The 20,221-nt window shown below is 35.3% G+C and overlaps 2 protein-coding genes across 3 annotated transcripts; one reads left to right on the top strand and one right to left on the bottom strand.

Moving 5' to 3' along the window:
• Positions 1–999: 999 nt before the first annotated feature.
• On the top strand, positions 1,000–4,797 carry LOC110808702 (Rrp15p protein). The gene is made up of 9 exons (XM_022034274.2): positions 1,000–1,183; positions 1,792–2,305; positions 2,385–2,486; positions 2,608–2,689; positions 2,843–2,862; positions 3,015–3,075; positions 4,072–4,151; positions 4,272–4,379; positions 4,533–4,797. The coding sequence occupies exons 2-9, from the start codon at positions 1,880–1,882 to the stop codon at positions 4,593–4,595; spliced, it is 942 nt and encodes a 313-aa protein (XP_021889966.1). The 5' UTR covers positions 1,000–1,183; positions 1,792–1,879; the 3' UTR covers positions 4,596–4,797.
• Positions 4,798–5,202: 405 nt separating this feature from the next.
• On the bottom strand, positions 5,203–16,843 carry LOC110808701 (zinc finger protein CONSTANS-LIKE 9-like). 2 transcript variants are annotated; one of them, XM_022034272.2, is made up of 5 exons: positions 16,439–16,843; positions 15,186–15,906; positions 11,365–11,589; positions 10,134–10,438; positions 5,203–6,132 (listed from the first exon to the last, which is right to left on the bottom strand). In XM_022034272.2, the coding sequence occupies exons 2-5, from the start codon at positions 15,768–15,770 to the stop codon at positions 6,003–6,005; spliced, it is 1,245 nt and encodes a 414-aa protein (XP_021889964.1). In that variant the 5' UTR covers positions 15,771–15,906; positions 16,439–16,843; the 3' UTR covers positions 5,203–6,002. The 2 variants fall into 2 exon arrangements, with proteins under 2 accessions (XP_021889964.1, XP_021889965.1); XM_022034273.2 differs by having other exon boundaries at positions 16,529–16,842.
• Positions 16,844–20,221: the final 3,378 nt, after the last annotated feature.

The raw sequence follows: 20,221 nt of genomic DNA on the forward strand, positions 1-20,221 counted from the left end.
GAAACACACACAACACTTTTTATAAAAAAAAAAATACAATTTTTGGTAAGTTTATAAAAAAAAAACTCTTTTATAAAAAGATACGATTTTTAACGAACATATAAAACAAAAAAAATTATTTATGTTAAAAATAAAGAAAAAGATAATACTAAAAAAATATATATTACTATTTTCTTCATCGGATGAATTTTAGAGTGTGAAAATTACTCAGAACTCTAATATTATTAAAAAAAAATAAATAAATACAGTTAAGATCGTGAACAGAAAAATAAGTATTTTATTATTATATAAATTTTAATTTTCTATGAAGATAAAATTTAGTATTTTTAAATTTAAATATTATATAAAATTAACAAATTTTCTCTGTTATTTGTAAAAAAAAAAAAAAAAAAAAAAAAAGTTATACTAACTAATTTATTTTGGCAAATTAGGTGGCGCCAGCAGCGGCTGCAGAAAGCAACCAGTGACACAAATGACCATAAAATGTAAATTATTTTAGATACTGCGTCACAAATTTTGACAACGCAAAGTAAAAGGAAAAGAGAAACCAACAAAAGAAAACGCGGAATGCATGAATGAGTGAGTGGCCACCTGAAGATCACGTGGTGTTGGTTGATTTTTGCACGTGGCCTCGCCTCTCTGTTTTTACTTCTCTTCTCTTTTCAGTCTTGTTTGACTAACCCTGGATTACCACTACCACAATATATATATATATATATTATTTTATTTTATTTTAAGGAATTTTATTAATTTGACCTCCCCAGTGCACCTATCCTTCAGAAAAGTTTTTAAATTTATATAAAATACAGTAATTACTAGAGAGAGTAAGTTAACGAAATTAATAAATGGTTACAAGTTACAACGTGTTGAATTGGGAATTGAATTTTTTTTTTTAATGAAATGCTAAGCTGGGCTTGGGCCTGTAAGGGCCTTGGAAAGTTTTATTTGGGCCTGGCCCATAAATAAGCAAAAAATAATCATTGAAAGGAGAGTGGGAGTGTGGCACGCTCAAAACGGCTCCTGCTTTCTTCTTCCCTTCTCTATTTCATATTTTATTCTGCGCAAACCTTCGCCGGCTTTCTTCTTTTCCCCTGCAAATCACTGCCTTCAAGCCATCAATCTTATTCCTCTGCTGCGGGCTGATCTTCTCTTCTCTCTCATCGTCCGAGTCTCGCCCTCCGCTGTAAGTTAGCCGCTGTTTTTGGCCTTAATATGTTATGTTTACCTCTTTCGTATGATGCAAAATAATCCACTTTTTCTTTAAACTTTTCTAAAAGAATTCTACGGATGGCCGTATAATTGCTTATGGAATGTTTTGTTGTTGGTATTTTAATTTATGGACGGTAATCTTTTTCATTGTCTCACTTGATGATAAACCCTCTCAAGACATATAAACCCCAGAAGCCTTTTATCTTTTCTCTTTCTTTGCGTTCTCTTTCCATTATGGACGTTATTATTCTTTTCATTGTAGTTTGAGTGGTTGAGCAAAAATCCTTTGAGAATAAGAGCCATTTATTCTCTCTAAAGATTCTCTAGGGTTGCATTACTTTTCACCTTTTGCGATATTTGTATGTATGTAAGCTTATCTAGTTTCTGTTGTCATGTTAATGAATCATCTGCTTTTTTTTTCTTTTTTGAAGTTATAAAATTAATAAATTGAGCATTTCTGACATGATAAGAATAGAATAAAAAGATGGTACTTATATCTAGCAGAAATTAGCTGATTCTGGTGCGGAGAAACTCAGTAGAAATTGAAAAATTTGTGTTTGGTTTATTATATTATTAACCAAGATTCAGGGTCGTCTACGTGGCGCCAACCAGTGCATCAGTGCTTGGGAAAGAGTGGACGTTGGTGGGGTTAAAAGAACGGAAGGGCACCATGACTGAGGAAGCTCATTTGTCTGTAGCAGAGAAAGGTCTTAGGAAGAGGAGAGTAGGAAGAAAGAAGAGTGCTAAGGCGAAGAAATTAAAGGTGTTTCCAGATGCTGCAGAGAAGGTTAAAATAAATAAGAAGATGAAAAAACTCTTCCGGAAGAGGGCACGCGATTACAATTCAGATGATGAGTCAGGCCCTGGGGTCAGACATGAACAAGCATTTCCAGGTGATGATATGAAGGTGGAAAGTGGGGATTCTTCTGATGGAGAAAGAGTTGATGGGGAAGATGTAGATACATGCAAAGGAGAATATGAAGGAGAAGAAGATGATGAAATCCAGTCTGGAATTATAAAGTTCACAGAAGGTTCTAATGCATTCAAAGCGGCTTTCAAGAGCATCATAAAGAAGAGTAAAGCTGATGATGCATTGGTGAGTTAGTTGTTAGATTGATTTGTCATATTTTTTTCCAAGAATATGGGGCTTGCATGAACACGAATAAGCTTTGCAGGGACCTGTTCTATCAGCACACAAACAGCTCATTGCACAGAAGCTGGCTGAAGAGGAAGCTGAAACAAAAGTCAAAGGAGAGGCAAAGAAGGAAAAACATTTGGTATGTATAAATTAAGTTTGGATAATTCACAAGCTCATGTCATTCTGCAATTATATGTTTCGTTATGTTGCAGTTAGATCTTTTGTAATGTTATGATTTTTTTTTTCTCTCTTTATCATAGATGGCAGAGAAGGGACACGTGAAGCCCACCAATTATTTAGATTCCCATGAAAAGTTTCTAATAGGTGTTGCCACAAAAGGAGGTATTGGTATTTTCTTAATTATTACATCTGTCTTTGCGTTCTGTCTTTGCGTGTGGTGTGTGGTGTTGCATTAGTATGAAAATGGCACTTGTTTCTCTACCTTACTGACCTGATTTACATTTCAACTTTCCTGTGTGTTTGCTGGAGTTTCAGTGGTCAAGCTATTTAATGCTGTAAGTTACTTTCCAAACTTTTTACATTGTTTTTTTCTCTCTCTAGATTAATAGCTGTCAGTTTTAGATTACTTGATCTTTTTTGAGGGAATAGATTGCTTGGTCCTTCTGTCATTCAAAATTTGACCTCTGTTGCATGTAATCTTATTCAGGTTAACAAGGCACAGACAGCTCAGAAAGGATTGAATCCTTCAAGGAACAAAGATGCAAAAGGTACGTGAGAAATCATTGCAGATACAAATTGAGATACTTTTGTTTTTCTGTCTGTAACTTTCTCTTACCACCTTTACCAAGTAGGTTTCTTAAATGAAAGTAAAAAAAAAAGAAAAAGCGAAAAAGATATAACTGGTAATCTGGTGGAAGATTTATTTGTGTAGTTGATTTTGCATCAATGAGATTCAACCGTAGCACTCATGCTCGTTATTATTGTGGGTATTGTCATGTCCTTGTGATAAGCTAATGGCAATGCTTAAAATTTGATAAAAGTTCTCTTCAAGTTTTGAACTGGTACATAAGAAAGATACCTGTAAGAGCGCAGCTATGAAGCTGTGGTAATGCACAATGATTTTATACACTAATAATTGCATTAATTTACGGTTATCTATTATGCTTTGTTGTGTTGTACAACTATATGAAAATTTGATAGCCATGAGAGTTGTTCGCATGTATTCTTTCAGAAGCTTGTGTTTTCTTTACTATTGATGGGAGTCAAAACTGAACAGTGAAAAATAACAGGAAAAGAACAAAGAAAATGTAAGACCAATCAAATGGAAATGGGAATACCTTGTATTCCCCCAGTAAGTAATGACTGCTGTTTCTTTTGAAAGATAAGTAGTGATTACTGTTAAAATATATGATAAGGCTCTTCTTTTGATTAAGGTTCAAGAATGAGCTAGCCTATTGTGATTGTTATTCACAAATTTTTGTCCCTTAAAAGATGCTTCATAATCCCGATTTTGCTTGCTAGAATACTTGGTAGATTTTTTGCTACTGAGGTGGCTTTTTAAGACTAGTTATTGAATTGATCTCTTCTTAAAAAATTTTAAATTGGTCTAGCTGTTTAAGACTAGTAGTTGAATTGATCTCTTCTAAAGAAAATGTTAAATTGGTTTGAGCAATGACCTGTATGCCATGGTTGTTGTTCGTACATAAGCTTGATGTTTCTTTCATGCTACCAATGCTAATTATGTAATATCTTAATCCTGCCAGTAATAAAGAAGCGGAGAAAAGAAGCCTTCTTTTCAGACTTAGGCAAGACACCATTGCCAGCCACTGATGCTCTCACCAAGGTCAGTCGCTGCTCATTTCTCTTTCAATTTGTCTTGAATGATAGTTTCATTGGTTTATGTGGTTGTAATATGCTTATGCATATTTTATCATGTTTTGATAATGTGCTATTGTGCGTACAGGGCCGTGCAACTCCTGGCTCAATAAATGATGAAGAGCCTGCTTGGGCTCCATTACGTGATAACTACATGCTAACAAATCCTAAATTAAAAGACTGGGATAAAAAGCAGGTTAGAGTCTGCTCCACGTTCTACAAGTCATCTCTCTTTCTCTCTCTGTTCCATCTTCCATCTTTCCTATTTATACACCATACAAACACTAGCAACTATTTGGTTTTGTTCTCTTTACTCACTTGCGACAATTGGCTGCAATTTCGCATACAGGATTCAACCACACCAGATGATATAGGAAGAATGTCCGAGGGTGGCAGTTCAGATGATGATTGATCTTCTAGAGGAATAAACTAGACTAGTATATAATGATTAATCTTAAGATTGTTGTAGCTGATTGTCTGGAAAGTGTGCATCTTTACCAGGGAAATTGATGCGGAGAGAAGGAATTTTCCTTGTCCTTTTTCTCCTATATTACATAATGGTTTTTGTTATTGTTAAAAATGCAACTTCCAAATGAAAATGATTATTTGATTCCTGTTTACGAGTATTATAAATCAGAGATGGTAAAAAGCCCAAGAGATATATTGTACTGGGGTTATTGATTCCCGTTTATCATTAGCATGCTCTGATCGGAAACATGGAACATGCATCCAAAGAACTTTGCGGGTACTGAGAAGTCTTCAGTATGAGAAGAAATCGTCAAGTTTTAATAACTGCTGATGCCGCAATACTGGCTTTGGTCATCAGGGGAATTCACTCTACTTATTTTTACAGGGCTATCAAAATAAATTTACTTAAACAGTAATATGAGGAGGGAAGCTGAAAGGAAAATATATAACCAACAGAATAACATAACATATCAAATTAGAGATAAATTATTTGCAACCACAATATAGATCCTTGCAAGTTGAGTCACTTATGCATACCTGCAACTTCTCAGTTTAGGACTAAAACAACGGCATATAGCACCTGATTTATAATATCCCAAGGGGTCCCAAAACATAAAAGAAATACATTGGGAAAACGTGCACATATACTCATCCTTTTTTGCTATACATGTCCAAATAAAAAAGCTATCGAAAGGATGTTCTCTTTCTGAAGTCTTCATTGTCTCTTGACCAGACATTATACACCCTATGTCAATTTTTACATACATAGATCCTGTGCTGTACATGTTTTTCAAGGACAAGACAAAAAAAGAACAAAGATTACAATTGCAAGCTGTTTCACTAGAGTCTAGCAAGTTGATTTCAACGGCCAACCATCCTGTGGAGTTGGGGCTCATGTTTTCGCAAGCTCCAACGAGTTGGAAGAAATAGAAGATACTTTAATAGCTGATCTAATGAAACGGGTTACAAATATGGCTGTAAGGACTAGTAAGCATCCTTCCCTCTAGTTGAATGGAGAACTTCATTTGCCCAAAGGAATGGCACAATAACAGAATTCATAGCTTAAAGTTAGGGGGTACCCCAAATCATATGGTAGAAATCAGAATTTACCACCATTTATGGTAATGGATATCAGGCCTCTGTTCCCGCATTTATTGTTGAATAATCACAAACCGGCATTCTACATCCACTCCTTTAAATAAAACCCATGCACCTGTGATACAATGACACAGCTTGTCATTTCACAGCAAAAGAACTATGCATCAATCCATTGCTTGGGTAATAACCAATTCTTTCCAACAAAACATCTGGTGTTTCTTTCGTTTTCTAAGCATGGTTAAAAATTGTACTCTCAGCAGCTTCTGGTTTGGTTCAGTGGATCATAATCATAGGCATCACCGGCTTTGACAAACCGGCCTTTCACACGTCTTCTCACATCAGCCCTTGCTTTACGGGAGGCATACCTTACTCTCTTATCAAACCTACACGAGATACAAATGACAGTTTAAGCATATAGAGGTTTCTTTCAGCAGTAGTATAACATGTGAAAAAAGTAGCTTGAAATGAAGCTCCTATAAAGTTACAAACTTTAAACCTTATTAAAGGCACGTGCCTCTCCAATGTATATAACATATTATGACAACAAACTGACACTAAGAAAGTAATCAAATTAAGATCCCATGAATCTTTTTTGTCCATAACATTAGTTCTTGTCCTAAATAGATAGAAAAGAACATGAAAAAACTTTTCCGGGATTCACACTTAGGAGTTTCAGAAGCAATGGACTTAGTCTAATCAGCAGTTAGAACCTACCGGCTCTAGGATTGATAGACTCTTTGTATTAGTCAATTGCCGACTTGAGTGCTCTAGGCTGTGTCAAAGACTACTATAGCACCATCTCTTATCATTTCACGATCAACCTAGATTCTAATGGGATAAAATGGGGGCCTTCTCCTTTTAGATTGAAGGATAGGTGGCTTAAAGTCACAGGGTTTCAGGAGAGAATTAAAGATTGGTGGAATGGCATGATGGTGGAGGGCAAAGTAAGTTATAGAGTGGCTAAGAAGCTTTGGGTGGTTAAGGAGGAAATTAAGAAGTGGTGTAATGAAGAGGGAAGGAGCGAGTCTACTATTACTTGATCTTTACTTTGGGAATTAGAGGGCTTTGATAGAATAAAGGGATTGTTCACTGCTGATCAAGGTCGTAGAGAATTTATCCACATTGAACTTGCAAACAACATCCAGATGGAAAAAATCTCATAGAGACAAAAGTCACAAGTCAGATGGATAAAGGGGGGAGATAAAAATATGAAAATTTTCCATTGTCTTGCTAATCACCATAGGAGGATTAACTATGTGGAAGAATTTGAGATCGATGAAGGTGTTGTTAGGGGAAATGAAGATTTGAGAAAGGGGGCAAAAACTTTCTTCAATAAGCTTTATTCTGAAGATTTTAAGTGGAACCCAAGTTGGATGGCTTGAATTTTCTGTTAATGGACAATCATAGTTGCGAAACACTTGAGCAGAAGTTTCCTGAAGAAATTCATGAAAACTTGCATTGCAGTAAGGATAAAGCTCCTGGGTTTGATGGATTTAACATGGGTTTCCTTCAGAGTTTTGGCATGTTATAAAGGATGATATTGTTGAACTCTTTAATGATTTCCATGAAAGAGGTCAGTTTGGTAAAGGTTTAAATTCTACTTTTCTGGTTCTTATCCCAAAGATTGTGAAGGCAACAAGCATTAAGGAGGGAGATCCATCAGTCTTGTGGGAAGTGTGTATAAACTTATCACTAAATTTTTAGCGAGAAGAATGACTAAGGTGATGAAGGAAGTGGTAGAAGAGTGTAAACATGCATTTATGGAAGATAAGCAAATCTTGAATGCAACCTTAATTTGCAAGTGGGATTGTGAATGGACTGAAACATAAGAATTGAGAGGCAATTCCTTTGTAAACTTGATAATGGAAGAAACTTATGACCATGTGAACTGGGAATTTTGGATTATATGGTGATAAGGATGGGTTTGATAACAAATGGTGAAAGTAGATATCTCTACGACCTCCTTTGCTGTTATGGTGAATGAGAGGCCATCGTCATTCTTTAGGGCCACTAGAGGACTCAGGCAAAGGAGACCCTTTGTCCCCATTTTGTTCATCATCATTATGGAGGCTTCCAACAGAACGATTTTGAAGGACTGTGAACGATTTTAAAGGTTAATGATGGAGAGCGTGTGGAAGAGATTACTCATCTATCTTTTGTGAATGACATGTCACTTTCTGTAAGCCAAGTGAGAGAGCCTTACTAAATATTAGATGCATTCTATTAAGCTTCTTAGCAATATCGAGCCTCACATTAATCTTGCCAAGTTTGAGCTGGTGAAACTTGGGAAAGAGTGGGATGCTATCAATTTAGCCAATATCCTTGGATGTAAGAGTGCTAATCTACCTATCAAGTATTTGAGACTCTAGGTGGGGGCTAAATACAAGGAAGTTTTTAGTTGGGGATCTGATGATGGCTCGATTTAAACAATGTTTGGCTGGTTGGAAGAGAAACTTTCTATCTAATAGGGGAGATTCACTCTCACTAAAAGCAATTTTGGCCAATATCTCGATTTACTACATGCGTCTCATGACAAATCTCCGCCGAGTGTGGCTAAAAGATTAGAGTCCATACAATATAGATTTTTACAAGGTGATCCCAAGAAGAGGAGATATGTATCATCTTGTGACTTGGGGTGAGGTTCAAAAGCCTTTTCACCTTGGTGGGCTAGGGTTGAGATTTATGGAAGAGGTTAATAGGGCTCTTTAAGGGAAATACTACGGAGATTAATAGAGGAGGATGATAGTCTTTGTTGGAGAGTAATTTAGGTGAAATATAGTATTGAGAAAAGAGGTTGGTTCATTAGACTGACGTCTAAACCTTATGATAATGGATTATGGAAAAAGAATATGCATGGGAAGAAGACAGTTTCATAACTACATTAGATGGAAGATTAGTACAAGGAATAGAATTAGGCTATGGTATAACAATTGAATGGAGGAAATCCTCTCAAAGATCAATTTCCTCAAATATAAACTATTGCTTGTAATAAAGATGCCCCGATACAGGATGCCTACACCGACACTACGAGGTTTGGGGTGTGGTTTGTGGAGGCCAAGAGAAACCTTAATGATTGGGGAGTTAGGGAGTACAAGACATTATTCCTCGCCCTTTCAAGAGAGGATTGATGGGAGTAGCGACAATCCACTCTAGAACCTTAATACTAAAGTGTCTTTCTCTGTAAGGTCTTTTTACAACCATTTGACTAAAAAAGACACTAATAAAAGAGACTTCCTTAACAAGCAAATTTGCAAGATTAATGCATCATCCAAAGTTGCTTTTTTTGTTTGGGAGGCTTTGAGAGGTTGCATCTTAACCTTGGAAGAGTTTATTAGAAAGGGCAAGGTTTTGGTGAATGACTGTTATATATGCAAAAGGGATTCTGGGTTAGGTAATCATCTACTTTTATGGTGCCCATTCGTGTATAGACTACGGACCCTTGCTTAGGCCTTTTAGGTATTAACTGAGTGATGGCTAGTTCGATAAAAGAAGAAATTTGGCGTAGAAAGGAATCGAAGATGGGAAGAGATATGTGAGCCTTATTCACCTTGCTACCTTTTTGGGTGGTGTAGAAGGATAGGAACAAAAGAGTTTTTGTGGACACAGGTCAATTTTGATAAGGTTAAGAGTAGCTGGTTCTAGACTTTTAAGTTTTTTTTATTAAGAGTCATTCTCTTTATTCTTTTGAGAACCTTGAGAACTTTATTAACATTTTGATTGATATGTAAATACTCTTTGTACATCGGTTTGGACCACCTTAGTGCGTGCGAATGAATACATACATATTTTTTTATTTAAAAAAAACATCAGCTCTTTCCTAACCATTAGCATAGAACATATGAAATAAACTTAATTGCCACCAGCTAAAAGGAAAGGCAACAAGTTATCCACAAGGAGATAATACTAGTACACACTGATAGCTTGGTATATACTAAAACATTTTTGAATGAATTGATTCACATCATAAAAGGGCATAGATTCCCATCTTCACGTGGATAATTATTTTGATTTCCTGGTAAGTGGGGGTTCAAAGCTGGGAAGGGATGTGTGCAATTATGCACACATTTCCACAATTCTTTCCCAGAGAAAAAAAGTGGACACTCCCACAACATGTGTCCTATTTTATGGTTATACAACTAAACTGCAATTTTAAAATATATCTAAGGAAACATTACACAAGAACAGAAGTACTAGGAAACGTCAAACAATTCTATATAATTGACTATGTAAACAAACTAAAAGCCAAAAAAATGCAGTAAAGGGATGAGGCTACTTGAACAACCACAATACTACCAACAAGGTCATTAGGATGATGGATGGGTTTGCTGAATCATTTTATTATCAAAAATTTGTTTAGTTTTATTTCTATTAAAAACACACTTACTTTCGTGTCTTCTTCTTTTCCTTGTAGCGCATAACTGCATTACTCCTGCTTACTGATTGCAAGGAACCCTCAGGGCATGAAGGAAGCCATGGAGGCTCCCCCATGAGAAGCATTGATGAAGCCCCACAATCTTGATAATCCCCACCACTACTCTCTCCAGTCAGCCCAGAAAATGAGAGGTTGGAATGACCTTGCCTTGCCGTAAAACGTACAATGGGTTCAGTTTTGGTACTCATAACAGAATCTGCAGATGCTGCATTGCTGCAAGCTGGCTGCATTGCACTAACCAGTCCAACTGATGATCCCTAGAGAACAATACATATATTTGACAGCAAGTCAATTCGGAAAGTACTCAGGATTTTGTTGTTGACAAAAATAGGAAGAATATTTTTTCCTTTTAATGCAAAGAACACATATACAACACTGAGCATATCGGATCTGTCGTCACATAATTAAAATGCAGTTAGAAAATTATCTAAGCACAGATTGCTTTTGAATATGGGTTGTATATCTTTGGTGGTCTTCAATATTATAATTTTACTTTTCAAAAAACATTTATGCACAGATTATTTTAGGAATAATGGAGAGAAAATAATTAGCATACAGTAAAAGAAGACGCTGATTAGGGCATTCATTTGCAAACTACCCATAAAATTTCATCATAAGCTGATATAGACTCCTCGTAACTGCACACAACATTTGAAAAAGAATGCCCGAGTCGAATTTCTGCAGATAATTCAAAAATATATGTACAATACAAACTATGCTAATTTTTTATATTCTTAGTCCCTACTGGAAAGAAATGATTACCCCCATAAAGTATATAGCTGTTACAAAAGAAAAAAGGAATCTCGCATAAAGACTCTTATTTGGATACAAGAGAATTATATACCTCATGCCAGCAAAGCAGACTATTTTGCTATGGAATATCACATTGAAGTGGAGTTAACAATATGCATGAACATTGTTTAAAAGTAAGAGAAGTTACTACTAAGAATTTAAACAACTGACCCCAAAGAAGTAAATAAAACTAGAAGTTAAAACTATGTTTTTCTTGTATAACCCATGAAGAAAATGAAACGGTTAAGAACAATAAGACGCTCAAATTTCCCACAATCATACCATAGGCATGCATCAAGATCAGACTACTGAATGGACAAATGATCAAGCACCTAAAAATAAACAAATGATTGTAAACAAAGCCCAAAGCAAGAAAAAGAGAGATGAGAACCTCAGCAGCAACAGCACCCGGACAGTTGGATTCAGCAGCAGAGATGTCCTTTGTCCCAAACAAGCTATCTAGTCCACCATTCTCAAAAAGCTCTTGTGAATGATTAAGTGTTACACCAAAAAGTTCTTCATAATTTTCGAGATTTAAATCCACTTCATCCATAAGGAAGTCTCCATAAAGATCATCTTCACAGAATCCAAGACCTTTTGTTCCAGGAGAGCATGACTGCATATTAATAAAGTGAAAATTTGCAAAGATCCTCAAGGAATAAAGCTACTGCAGATATTTAGGCAACCAGTAAAATGCCAGTTGAATCAGGCATCAGCAAGCTAGATTTTCAATTAGCAAACTCTGCTTATGCATGCAAGACTATATGACAGTTGGCACACCAAAGCTAACCATCAAGATAGGCCATTATATCCTAATGATGTTAAACATCACCGATTATTCAAAAATAGTTAAATCCCGCTGAGCCATTAACAACTACAAAATGGAGTGAAGATTTGAAATATATTAGAAAAGGTGTCTAAAAACATTGTGAACAAAATTTCAATAAGGTAATCAAAATTAGAGTCTACATATACTCAGTGTTTTTTACAACAAACTTCTCATTCTGTAAGTAAACAAGAAGAGAAATTGTTTATTCTATTGCCAGTATTTCTAAAAAAATAATAATAATCAGAATCAATGGGTGATGAATCAACTCTTTCATGATACAATATGACAAATTTTTTTATAGTTTTTCAAATTAACCTAGTCCAAAACAATAAAAGAAAAAGTTACATTTTGGTAGACACTCCAAATAATAAATAAAATTACCAAAATCAGCAAGTTTTTATGTTAAGGTTCGTGCTGATGGATCGCCTTATGAGACTATTCACAACGAAATCAGTAAGAATTGCATTTTTCTTTGATTTCCTGTCTTTCCATATCTTTAGAAATTCAAAAAAAAAAAAATTAGTTAGGGCTCATTGGATATAGAGAACCCTATGATCTATAGAGTAGAAACTTACTCTTCATTAATAATAATCAAACATAATCACGTCTTCATCCCACAGCAGACGATATATACAAAGTGGAAGAGTTAAGTCTGTGATTTTGAATTCCTGGAATTGCCTAACTGCCCTTGTCCTATAAGAGGCTTATTTCCTACCCTGATATACACTTGACACTTATTTAGGCACACTTAGGTAGAGATTACATTATAAATATTAAAACTAAGGCACGCAGATAAGCAATTACATAGGACTACTCATTTCATTCCTCTTTTCACAAACCTTAGGGTAAGGAACTATTTTGTTCCTAACATCACTCCCCCCCTTGAATTCGCGCTTGTCTTCAGTCGCAAAGTGAGGGTATTGAAGCTACATGTGATAAAGATGCATCAGCAGGCAAGAGGCCGATCCAATGAATAAGAACTTCATGCTTGCCATTCTGGCTCCGTGATGCCAACTGAGTTTGAGGTGAAGGGTGAGGAACCCCTTGATGAACAAGAGGGGACATGTCCTGCTGTTCATGGAAAGCCTTGAGAGAGGAAACATGGAAAACGGGATTGTAACTTCGAGGAAGAAGGTAAATCCAACTTGTAAGCAACTTCACCAACTCTTTGGCGAATCCTTACAAACCCGTAGAGACGAGGAGACAACTTTGGCTTATGGCCAAAGAAAATTTGTCTATACGGCTGGAAATTCAAAAGGACCAGGTCCCCCTCCCAAAAGATTACTTTTTTTTTTTTAATATAAAGTGTGAATTTTATCAGTATAGACACCAAAGAGGTGTCACCCATGAGCAAAATTTACAAATCAATTAACATACCAACAAGTTCCGTTAAATCCTTCATAGAAACAAGAGAACAATCTCATAACAAAAAACAGAAGGTCTGGAACCATCTATTCTTAATGATCCATTTATGTCCTCAACTCCATCAAAAGCCCTCATATTCTTCTCCTTTCAAACTATCCAGAAGATAGAGAGTGATATTATGTCAACTTGTTTCCGCCGGTCTCTAACACCCTTCTATTTTTTTTCAAATTTCTTTCCTCACTGAACTTGTCATCATCCAGCTAATGCCCAACAACCCATTAACCAATTTCGGCAGCTTGTAAACATCCAGACACCAAAACAAAACATGCTTACAAGTCTCCTCATCCCTCTTACAAAGAAAACAAGCATTAACCAACATATTTTCCCTCTTCTTCAAGTTGTCAATGGTAAAAAAATATTCCCACTTAGCCTCCCATGCAAAAAAAAAAAAAAAAAAAAACCGATGTGGGACACTGGCCTTCCACATTTGACTCATAGGGAAGTATATGCTATTTTCATATGTGGGACACTAGTCTCCCACATTTGATTCACAGGGAAGTATATACTATCATTTTCATACTTCTTTCCCCTCTTCTTCAAGTTGTCAATGGTAAAAAATAATTCCCTACTAGCCTCCCATGCAAAAAAAAGAAACCCAAGATTGGAGACTAGTCTTCCACATATGATTGACAGAGAAGCATATGCCACCATCTCCATACTTGAATAGCTTCTAGTAGAAGGATTAAACTGAGAAAGACCCATTGGCATGGCGCACCACCAAGGTGGAGCGATGCTTCCATCCAATGAAATGTAAGATAACGTACCCAATAACTCCTCATATTCTCCAATCCCAATCATTGTACAAGCATCTGCCATTCCTTCTCACACACTACTATTATCCACCAGAGAGTTGCAAATCTTGATGTCTTTCTGCTCCCTTCTATCCACCATCCTCCCACAGTCTAACGCTATCACCCCTACCAACTTTCCACCATATATAATCCTAAAAATTTTATTTTCCTTGGGTGACTTTTTCCCACAAGATTTTCCCACCTGACCTTGAACTCTCTATGGTAAACCAACCTTTGTCGTCCATACCAAATTTTTCTACAGTTGTTTTTCTTCACATTGCTTCTTCCTCTGTTAAAAATCTCCTTAACTGTTTATACCCTGTAGAGCCTCATTCATCTCCTACAAAGATCGCAAACCCAAGCCACCAAGGTACAAAGGCTTCTTAAGCTCACTCCATACAACCAAATGGTACCTCCGTCTTTCACCCATGTCGTGCCACAGGAACCTGTTCTATATGGCTTTCCAACTTCTTTGCTACACTTTTTGGAATGACCATCAGAGACACATAGTAGATAGAAAGATTGCCCAAGGTACTCTTTATGAGCGTGAGTCTTCCCCCTTTTAAAAATAGGCCCCTCTTCCAACCTGCCAACCTTTTCTCAAATCTATCCACCAACAGATCCCACATCCTTTGAAGCTAGCACCCAAGGTAAATCCAAATACTTGATAGGCAAATTCACAGATCTACACCCCAAAGCTCTTGCCATACTAACCGAATTACTTGTCGGCCCCAATCTCACTAATTCAGACTTAGCAAGGTTATAAAGATCACTTCCTGATGGGTGGTATCATAAATCTGTTTCATCTGGTGTAGACCAATTTCTAACGAAACAATGCAAGAGATATCTTTCAGTAAAGACCAATAAAGGTTTGGTCGTGCAAAAGAGAGCCAGCTTGGGACAATAAGAATGTTCTAAGACAAGCAACAAAGTGAACCAATCAACAAAACCGTGCCATAAGGATAAGTTCTAGTGTGTATGTCAAAAAAAAAAGGGTTAAGTTCTAGCGTTTAGCCAGAAATTCAAATTTCATATCAATTGAAAGAAATACAACTTTCACTGCATGTTTGAAATGTTCATTCATCATCACAGCCACGGGGCTTATAAAAAAAATATTTAATTTGAGAAATATTTATTCTAATAAAGAGACTGCAAACTCATGATTACCTTTGCTAACGTAGCATTTGATGATCCAAGTAGCTGATCTAGATTGCGTGGAGCAGAATTAGGACCAGGTGCTGAGGAAGACCCAATCAAATGACCTGACTTGTCTGAGTTGCGCACATCTTTTCCGTCGACAACACCAGCATTTTGACTTATAGGGTTATCTGAAGGCCCCCAGGAATTTTTGGCTCTATTCTCAGTAATGCTCATTAAGCCCAATTCTTGCTCACATGTAGATTCACCTGTAGAAGGGAGCTCTAAGACGAATGACCAAATAGAAGAAAGTTCTGCAGCTGAAGGGCATCCAGAGTAACAACTGATAGTTTGCCTCTTGTGAGTTGAGGCAGAGGTAGAATTACCATGCACTACCCAATCACAATTCTGACAAAGAGAAGCCTTTTCTTCAGCACATCTAACTAATGCAGGTTGTGAGTTGCATCTCTCACAAATAAGTGTTCTCGAATGGCGTTTTGACAGGGCATTAGCAGAGTGAACATTTCGGTCACAAGACAAACATAAGCACGCAGCATCAGATCGACAATATACCATGGACCTTTGATCCTCGCAGAAATCACACATAAAACCCATGTTTCAAATCGCACCTCTCTGAACCCAAATCAAACTTATCTTATCTACAGACGTCTAAGAAAGCTACTTATCCGCCCCAAATAAGTGACAGCTTGGACGAACCGAAATTTGCTGACTGCTTAACAATCTCCAAGTACTGTGACATAAAATAAAAGAAAAATGCTGTTAGCTAATTGCATATCACAGGAGCAAAGTTGTTTATTACTGTGTTAATCGGGATCTAAACAGTTAATAGAAGGGGACTAAATTGGTAAGCTGAAGTTATGGCCATTTTCATCAATCGAAATTCAGAAAATTTTCAATCAGGAAGGTGATGAATCGTAAAAGATGGGTTTTATTCCGTAGGCAAAAAGAATTGAGGAGCCAAACTTTTTTTCCCCCCATAAGAAGGAGAAACTCTCAGTGGGGGAAACTGAAAGCCTCATAAAAGCAAAAAGACAAACGTGAAAAGGTATCTGAGTATAAAGGGTTGGAAGAGGAGAAGCTGCCTTATGATTAAGGATAAAGTGATCAGAGAACAAGCCAGAGATTACCAGTTAAAAACTATGTTAAAAACACAGCACAGCATAAAATTAGTCTTAATTCTTTCAATAACAGAATCACCACCCAGTTAATAATAAGAACAACGCAAAAACAAGAACATTAAACATGAAAACAAATCAACCCACCTTAAAAAGTTAACAAAATCACCCATATAAAAATTAACTAAATTTCAGCAGAACAAAGAGTAATCAGCTAACTCCACAGTCAATACCCACTTTTTCTTGATCAACAAACAGAGCGGCGAAAGGATCCAGTTCTCAGCATCTGGGAAACCAAAAGTGAAAAAGCAAGGCTAGGAAGCAGAATAAACAAGAAAAGTTTGAAAATCTAAGGACAGATTCAGCAGCAAGTAAAAGAATCCGGTAAGAGAAACCCAGAAGGAAAAAGAAATTAGAAGTGGAGTAATTGAAGAAAATTACAAGAGAAGAAGAACCCTAGAGAGAAGGATGGTGAGTTTTGTTTCCCGTGTGTGTAATGGGAAGATGGATAGATATTGGATGTACAAGAAAGCAATGAAGTGACATCATAAGCTGGTAAAAAAGCGTAAAGACATAATAAAAAAATACGAAAAGAGCAAAAATGTGGGTGGAGAAGGTGGGGTCCTGTCCTTTTCATTTGTGAAATGAAAAATTAGGCCCCTCCTGCAATTGTTTCTTAAGAAAAAAAAAAACCACTTTCTTTTTCTCTTCTTTCTCAGTTTGTGTGGAAAAAGTGATTTTACATTCTCTTACCCCCCCGTGGATTCTGTGCTATCTGCTACCTACACGCCTATTCCCTTTTTAAAACAAACATTAAACTTGACGGCCGACCTAAGCAACTTTCATTATACTCACTTTTTTATATTTATATTTCTGCTTATATATATATATATATATATATAATAATATAAGCGTGTGCTACTTTGCATTACCTTAAAACACTAGACACATCTCTGCTTGTGGATCTGGCAAGTACTAGTTCAAAAATCTCATATATAATTCCCACAATCTTGAATACTATCACCTATGACAATGAAGCAGAGTCTTAGGTTCACGTGGTTTAAACATGTTTCAACGTGCCTTTAATTCATCATCTTTCATTGTTGAATACATTTTGCTTTTATAAATGAGACTTCAAATTTATATACGTATCTATCTTTCACTTTTGAATAGTTTACATTTTTATAAAATTCATGTTTATTACGTAACTTATATAATGTTTTGTAAAAAGTTGACAAAAGGGTTAAAGTTTAAAAAGATGGATGTGCATATATATATATATATATATATATATATATGTGATTCAAGATTTAGACATGGGTGCATGGATAAATTCTCCACTTAAATTAACTGTGTGGGTATCAATATTTGAGGTTAAAGAGCATGCAAACAATTGGTACGTGAATATCATACTAATAACTATTTGTTTTTTTTTTTTATTTTTTATGTAACCTATATAGATTCTATGAGATTTATTATAATACCCAATAACTACTCAATTTTTTTTAAAAAAAATTGACATTACTATAGTAATCTTAAAATCTTAACAATTGAGTTCAAACTTCTCTTTTACTAAAAATTACAAAGTTACTCAAATATAATAATAATTGTATACAACGTATAATTTGCATAAGATTCTCAGAAGAATTTTTATAAGGTTTATTAAAAAGGTTAATTCAATATAATTTTGTTATGTACTTACGTTTAATATTTTTATTTAAAAAATAAAAATTTTAAATAAAAATAATAATTTAATTTTTGTACTATTTCTTTGTGTTTAAATTAATTTCTACTTTAATTTTTGGTCAAATTAATTTACATATTTTTTTAAATTTTGTGACATAATTTGTCTCTATTAATAAAAATTAATATCATTGACTCGTATATTTTCTGATTGGTTTAAGTATTAGTTAAAGTTTAGATAATATTAAAAAAATTAAATATGAATCGACAGAACAATCAATAAATAAAACTGTGAACTAACCTAAATCGGCCTAAAAAAACCCTCATCCCTCCCCCTTCCCCTAATCTTTGTTGCGCCAAGTTTGCTTCAAAAGTAAGGATGTGCCTTTTGTTTTTGGTGCATGGTGGTGTGCGCATGAAATATTCTTGATCTGCTCCTTTGTTGCTACTTGCCACAACTGCTATCCCCACCCAATTTAGTATCAATTTCTCCTCTAATAGTTATTTGTATTTTTTAAACTCGGATGATGATGACAATGATAATAAAAACAACAAAATTTATTAACGAACCATCTAGTGTTGTTGCAGCTGTTAGATTGAAAGCAAAAGAGATCATTGCACTCAACACTCATTAATAACTCCACCCAAATTATCAACGACCACTATGATGTCATTTTACTATTCCCTTAAACCCAAACTTTTTTTCTTTTTATCCTACAAACACACCCACAAAATACCACCATCTCTTGCTTTGCATGTGAACCCACAAATTCCCTTACATCTTCGTCAGCTTACTCTTACAACTATTGATGGTACAATCCCCTTTGAAACCAATCGTTCAATTTATTTATTTCATACATTTTTTGTTATTAGGTAGACTCGCATCTCAATGTCAATGTGAAGTTATATTTATAGTATATTTATTTTTGTTTTATTTACGTACTAGTTCAAATAGATTCACATACATTTAATTTAATTTTTACGTATCAATAAATTTAATACTTACACAATTAAATTAACAGCGTTAATAGTTATTAAAAAATGCGAGTAAATAAAATTTTTTTTTAAAAAATATATAAATTAATTCAGTGGAAAATTAAAGTAGAAATTAATTTTAATAAAAATAGATAATATATGAGATAAATTATTATTTTAGCGGAAAGTTTTACAAGGAGACATAATAATTTGGAAGTAAAGAAGAAAAAAAAAAGCAGACATGGAAGTTACTGGAATTCTTCAGCGCGAGGAAAGAATTAAAAAAAAAAGAAAAAGAAAAAGAAAAAACCATTAAAAAAACACCGTTGTCTGGATAAGGCATCTACTAGAGATACGGATAAAGAAAAAACATGTGAGATTCAGCCCCACAAAAAGCGCTGCACTTTTCAACACTTTTTATTAAGAAATAAATTAACTGAATTACCTAAACTACCCTTCACCATCATCAATGACTGACAACCCCTTGCCACTGCCACGTCGACACGCTGACGTGGCTCACAAATTCCGTGGAGGCTAATTCCTACTCCGAATCTCTATAGATAGTTGGACTTTCGCCCCCCAAAAAAATCAATCTTTGACCCACTCTAAAATGTTGATCAGACACCGCAGCAGATTTCGCACCATATCTCTCCACCTTCCATGAGAAGAAATACAAAAGCATGCGGAAATTTTATTATTTTGTAATTAAATTTATTAACAAAAAAGTACAAATTACATTATATCGTTCAAGTTATTATAATTAGATCCATCATTAAGTGTCACACTCGTCCAGTTCAAGTTAATTATGCATAACATTGTAATATATAAGATATATAATACAATATAAAGGTCTACAGTGACTTGTACAGAAACAAGTTATGAGCCCAGAAAACTAAATAAACAAATTACCAGCTTATACGCACCAATAACATGAAAGACTTTACTAAAGCAAGTCTGACTTCTCGAGGTGTGTCTGAAACAGCAAATGCTCCTGGCAAAACCTAAAGATCAAAAGCTTCTTTCAGGGTAGGTTTTCTTTTATATTTGGTAGGAATAAAACTTTTGTTGAGGATCTTGTCTAGGAAGCTCTTGAGCCCCTGACACTCAAAATCTAGTTTCCAGAAGCAGGGACCACTATGCAGATGACACATAATTGGGGGTCACCCATTTGCACAAATGGCAACAACTCGTGTCTATTGCTAACTAATAATATTCGACTTAATCCCATATATGAACAATCACATTTTAAGGCAACTCTCACAAAATTATAAG

The sequence above is a fragment of the Carica papaya genome, chromosome 3 (genome assembly GCF_054855325.1).
Source record: "Carica papaya isolate Zhongbai chromosome 3, ASM5485532v1, whole genome shotgun sequence".
NCBI lineage: Eukaryota > Viridiplantae > Streptophyta > Magnoliopsida > Brassicales > Caricaceae > Carica > Carica papaya.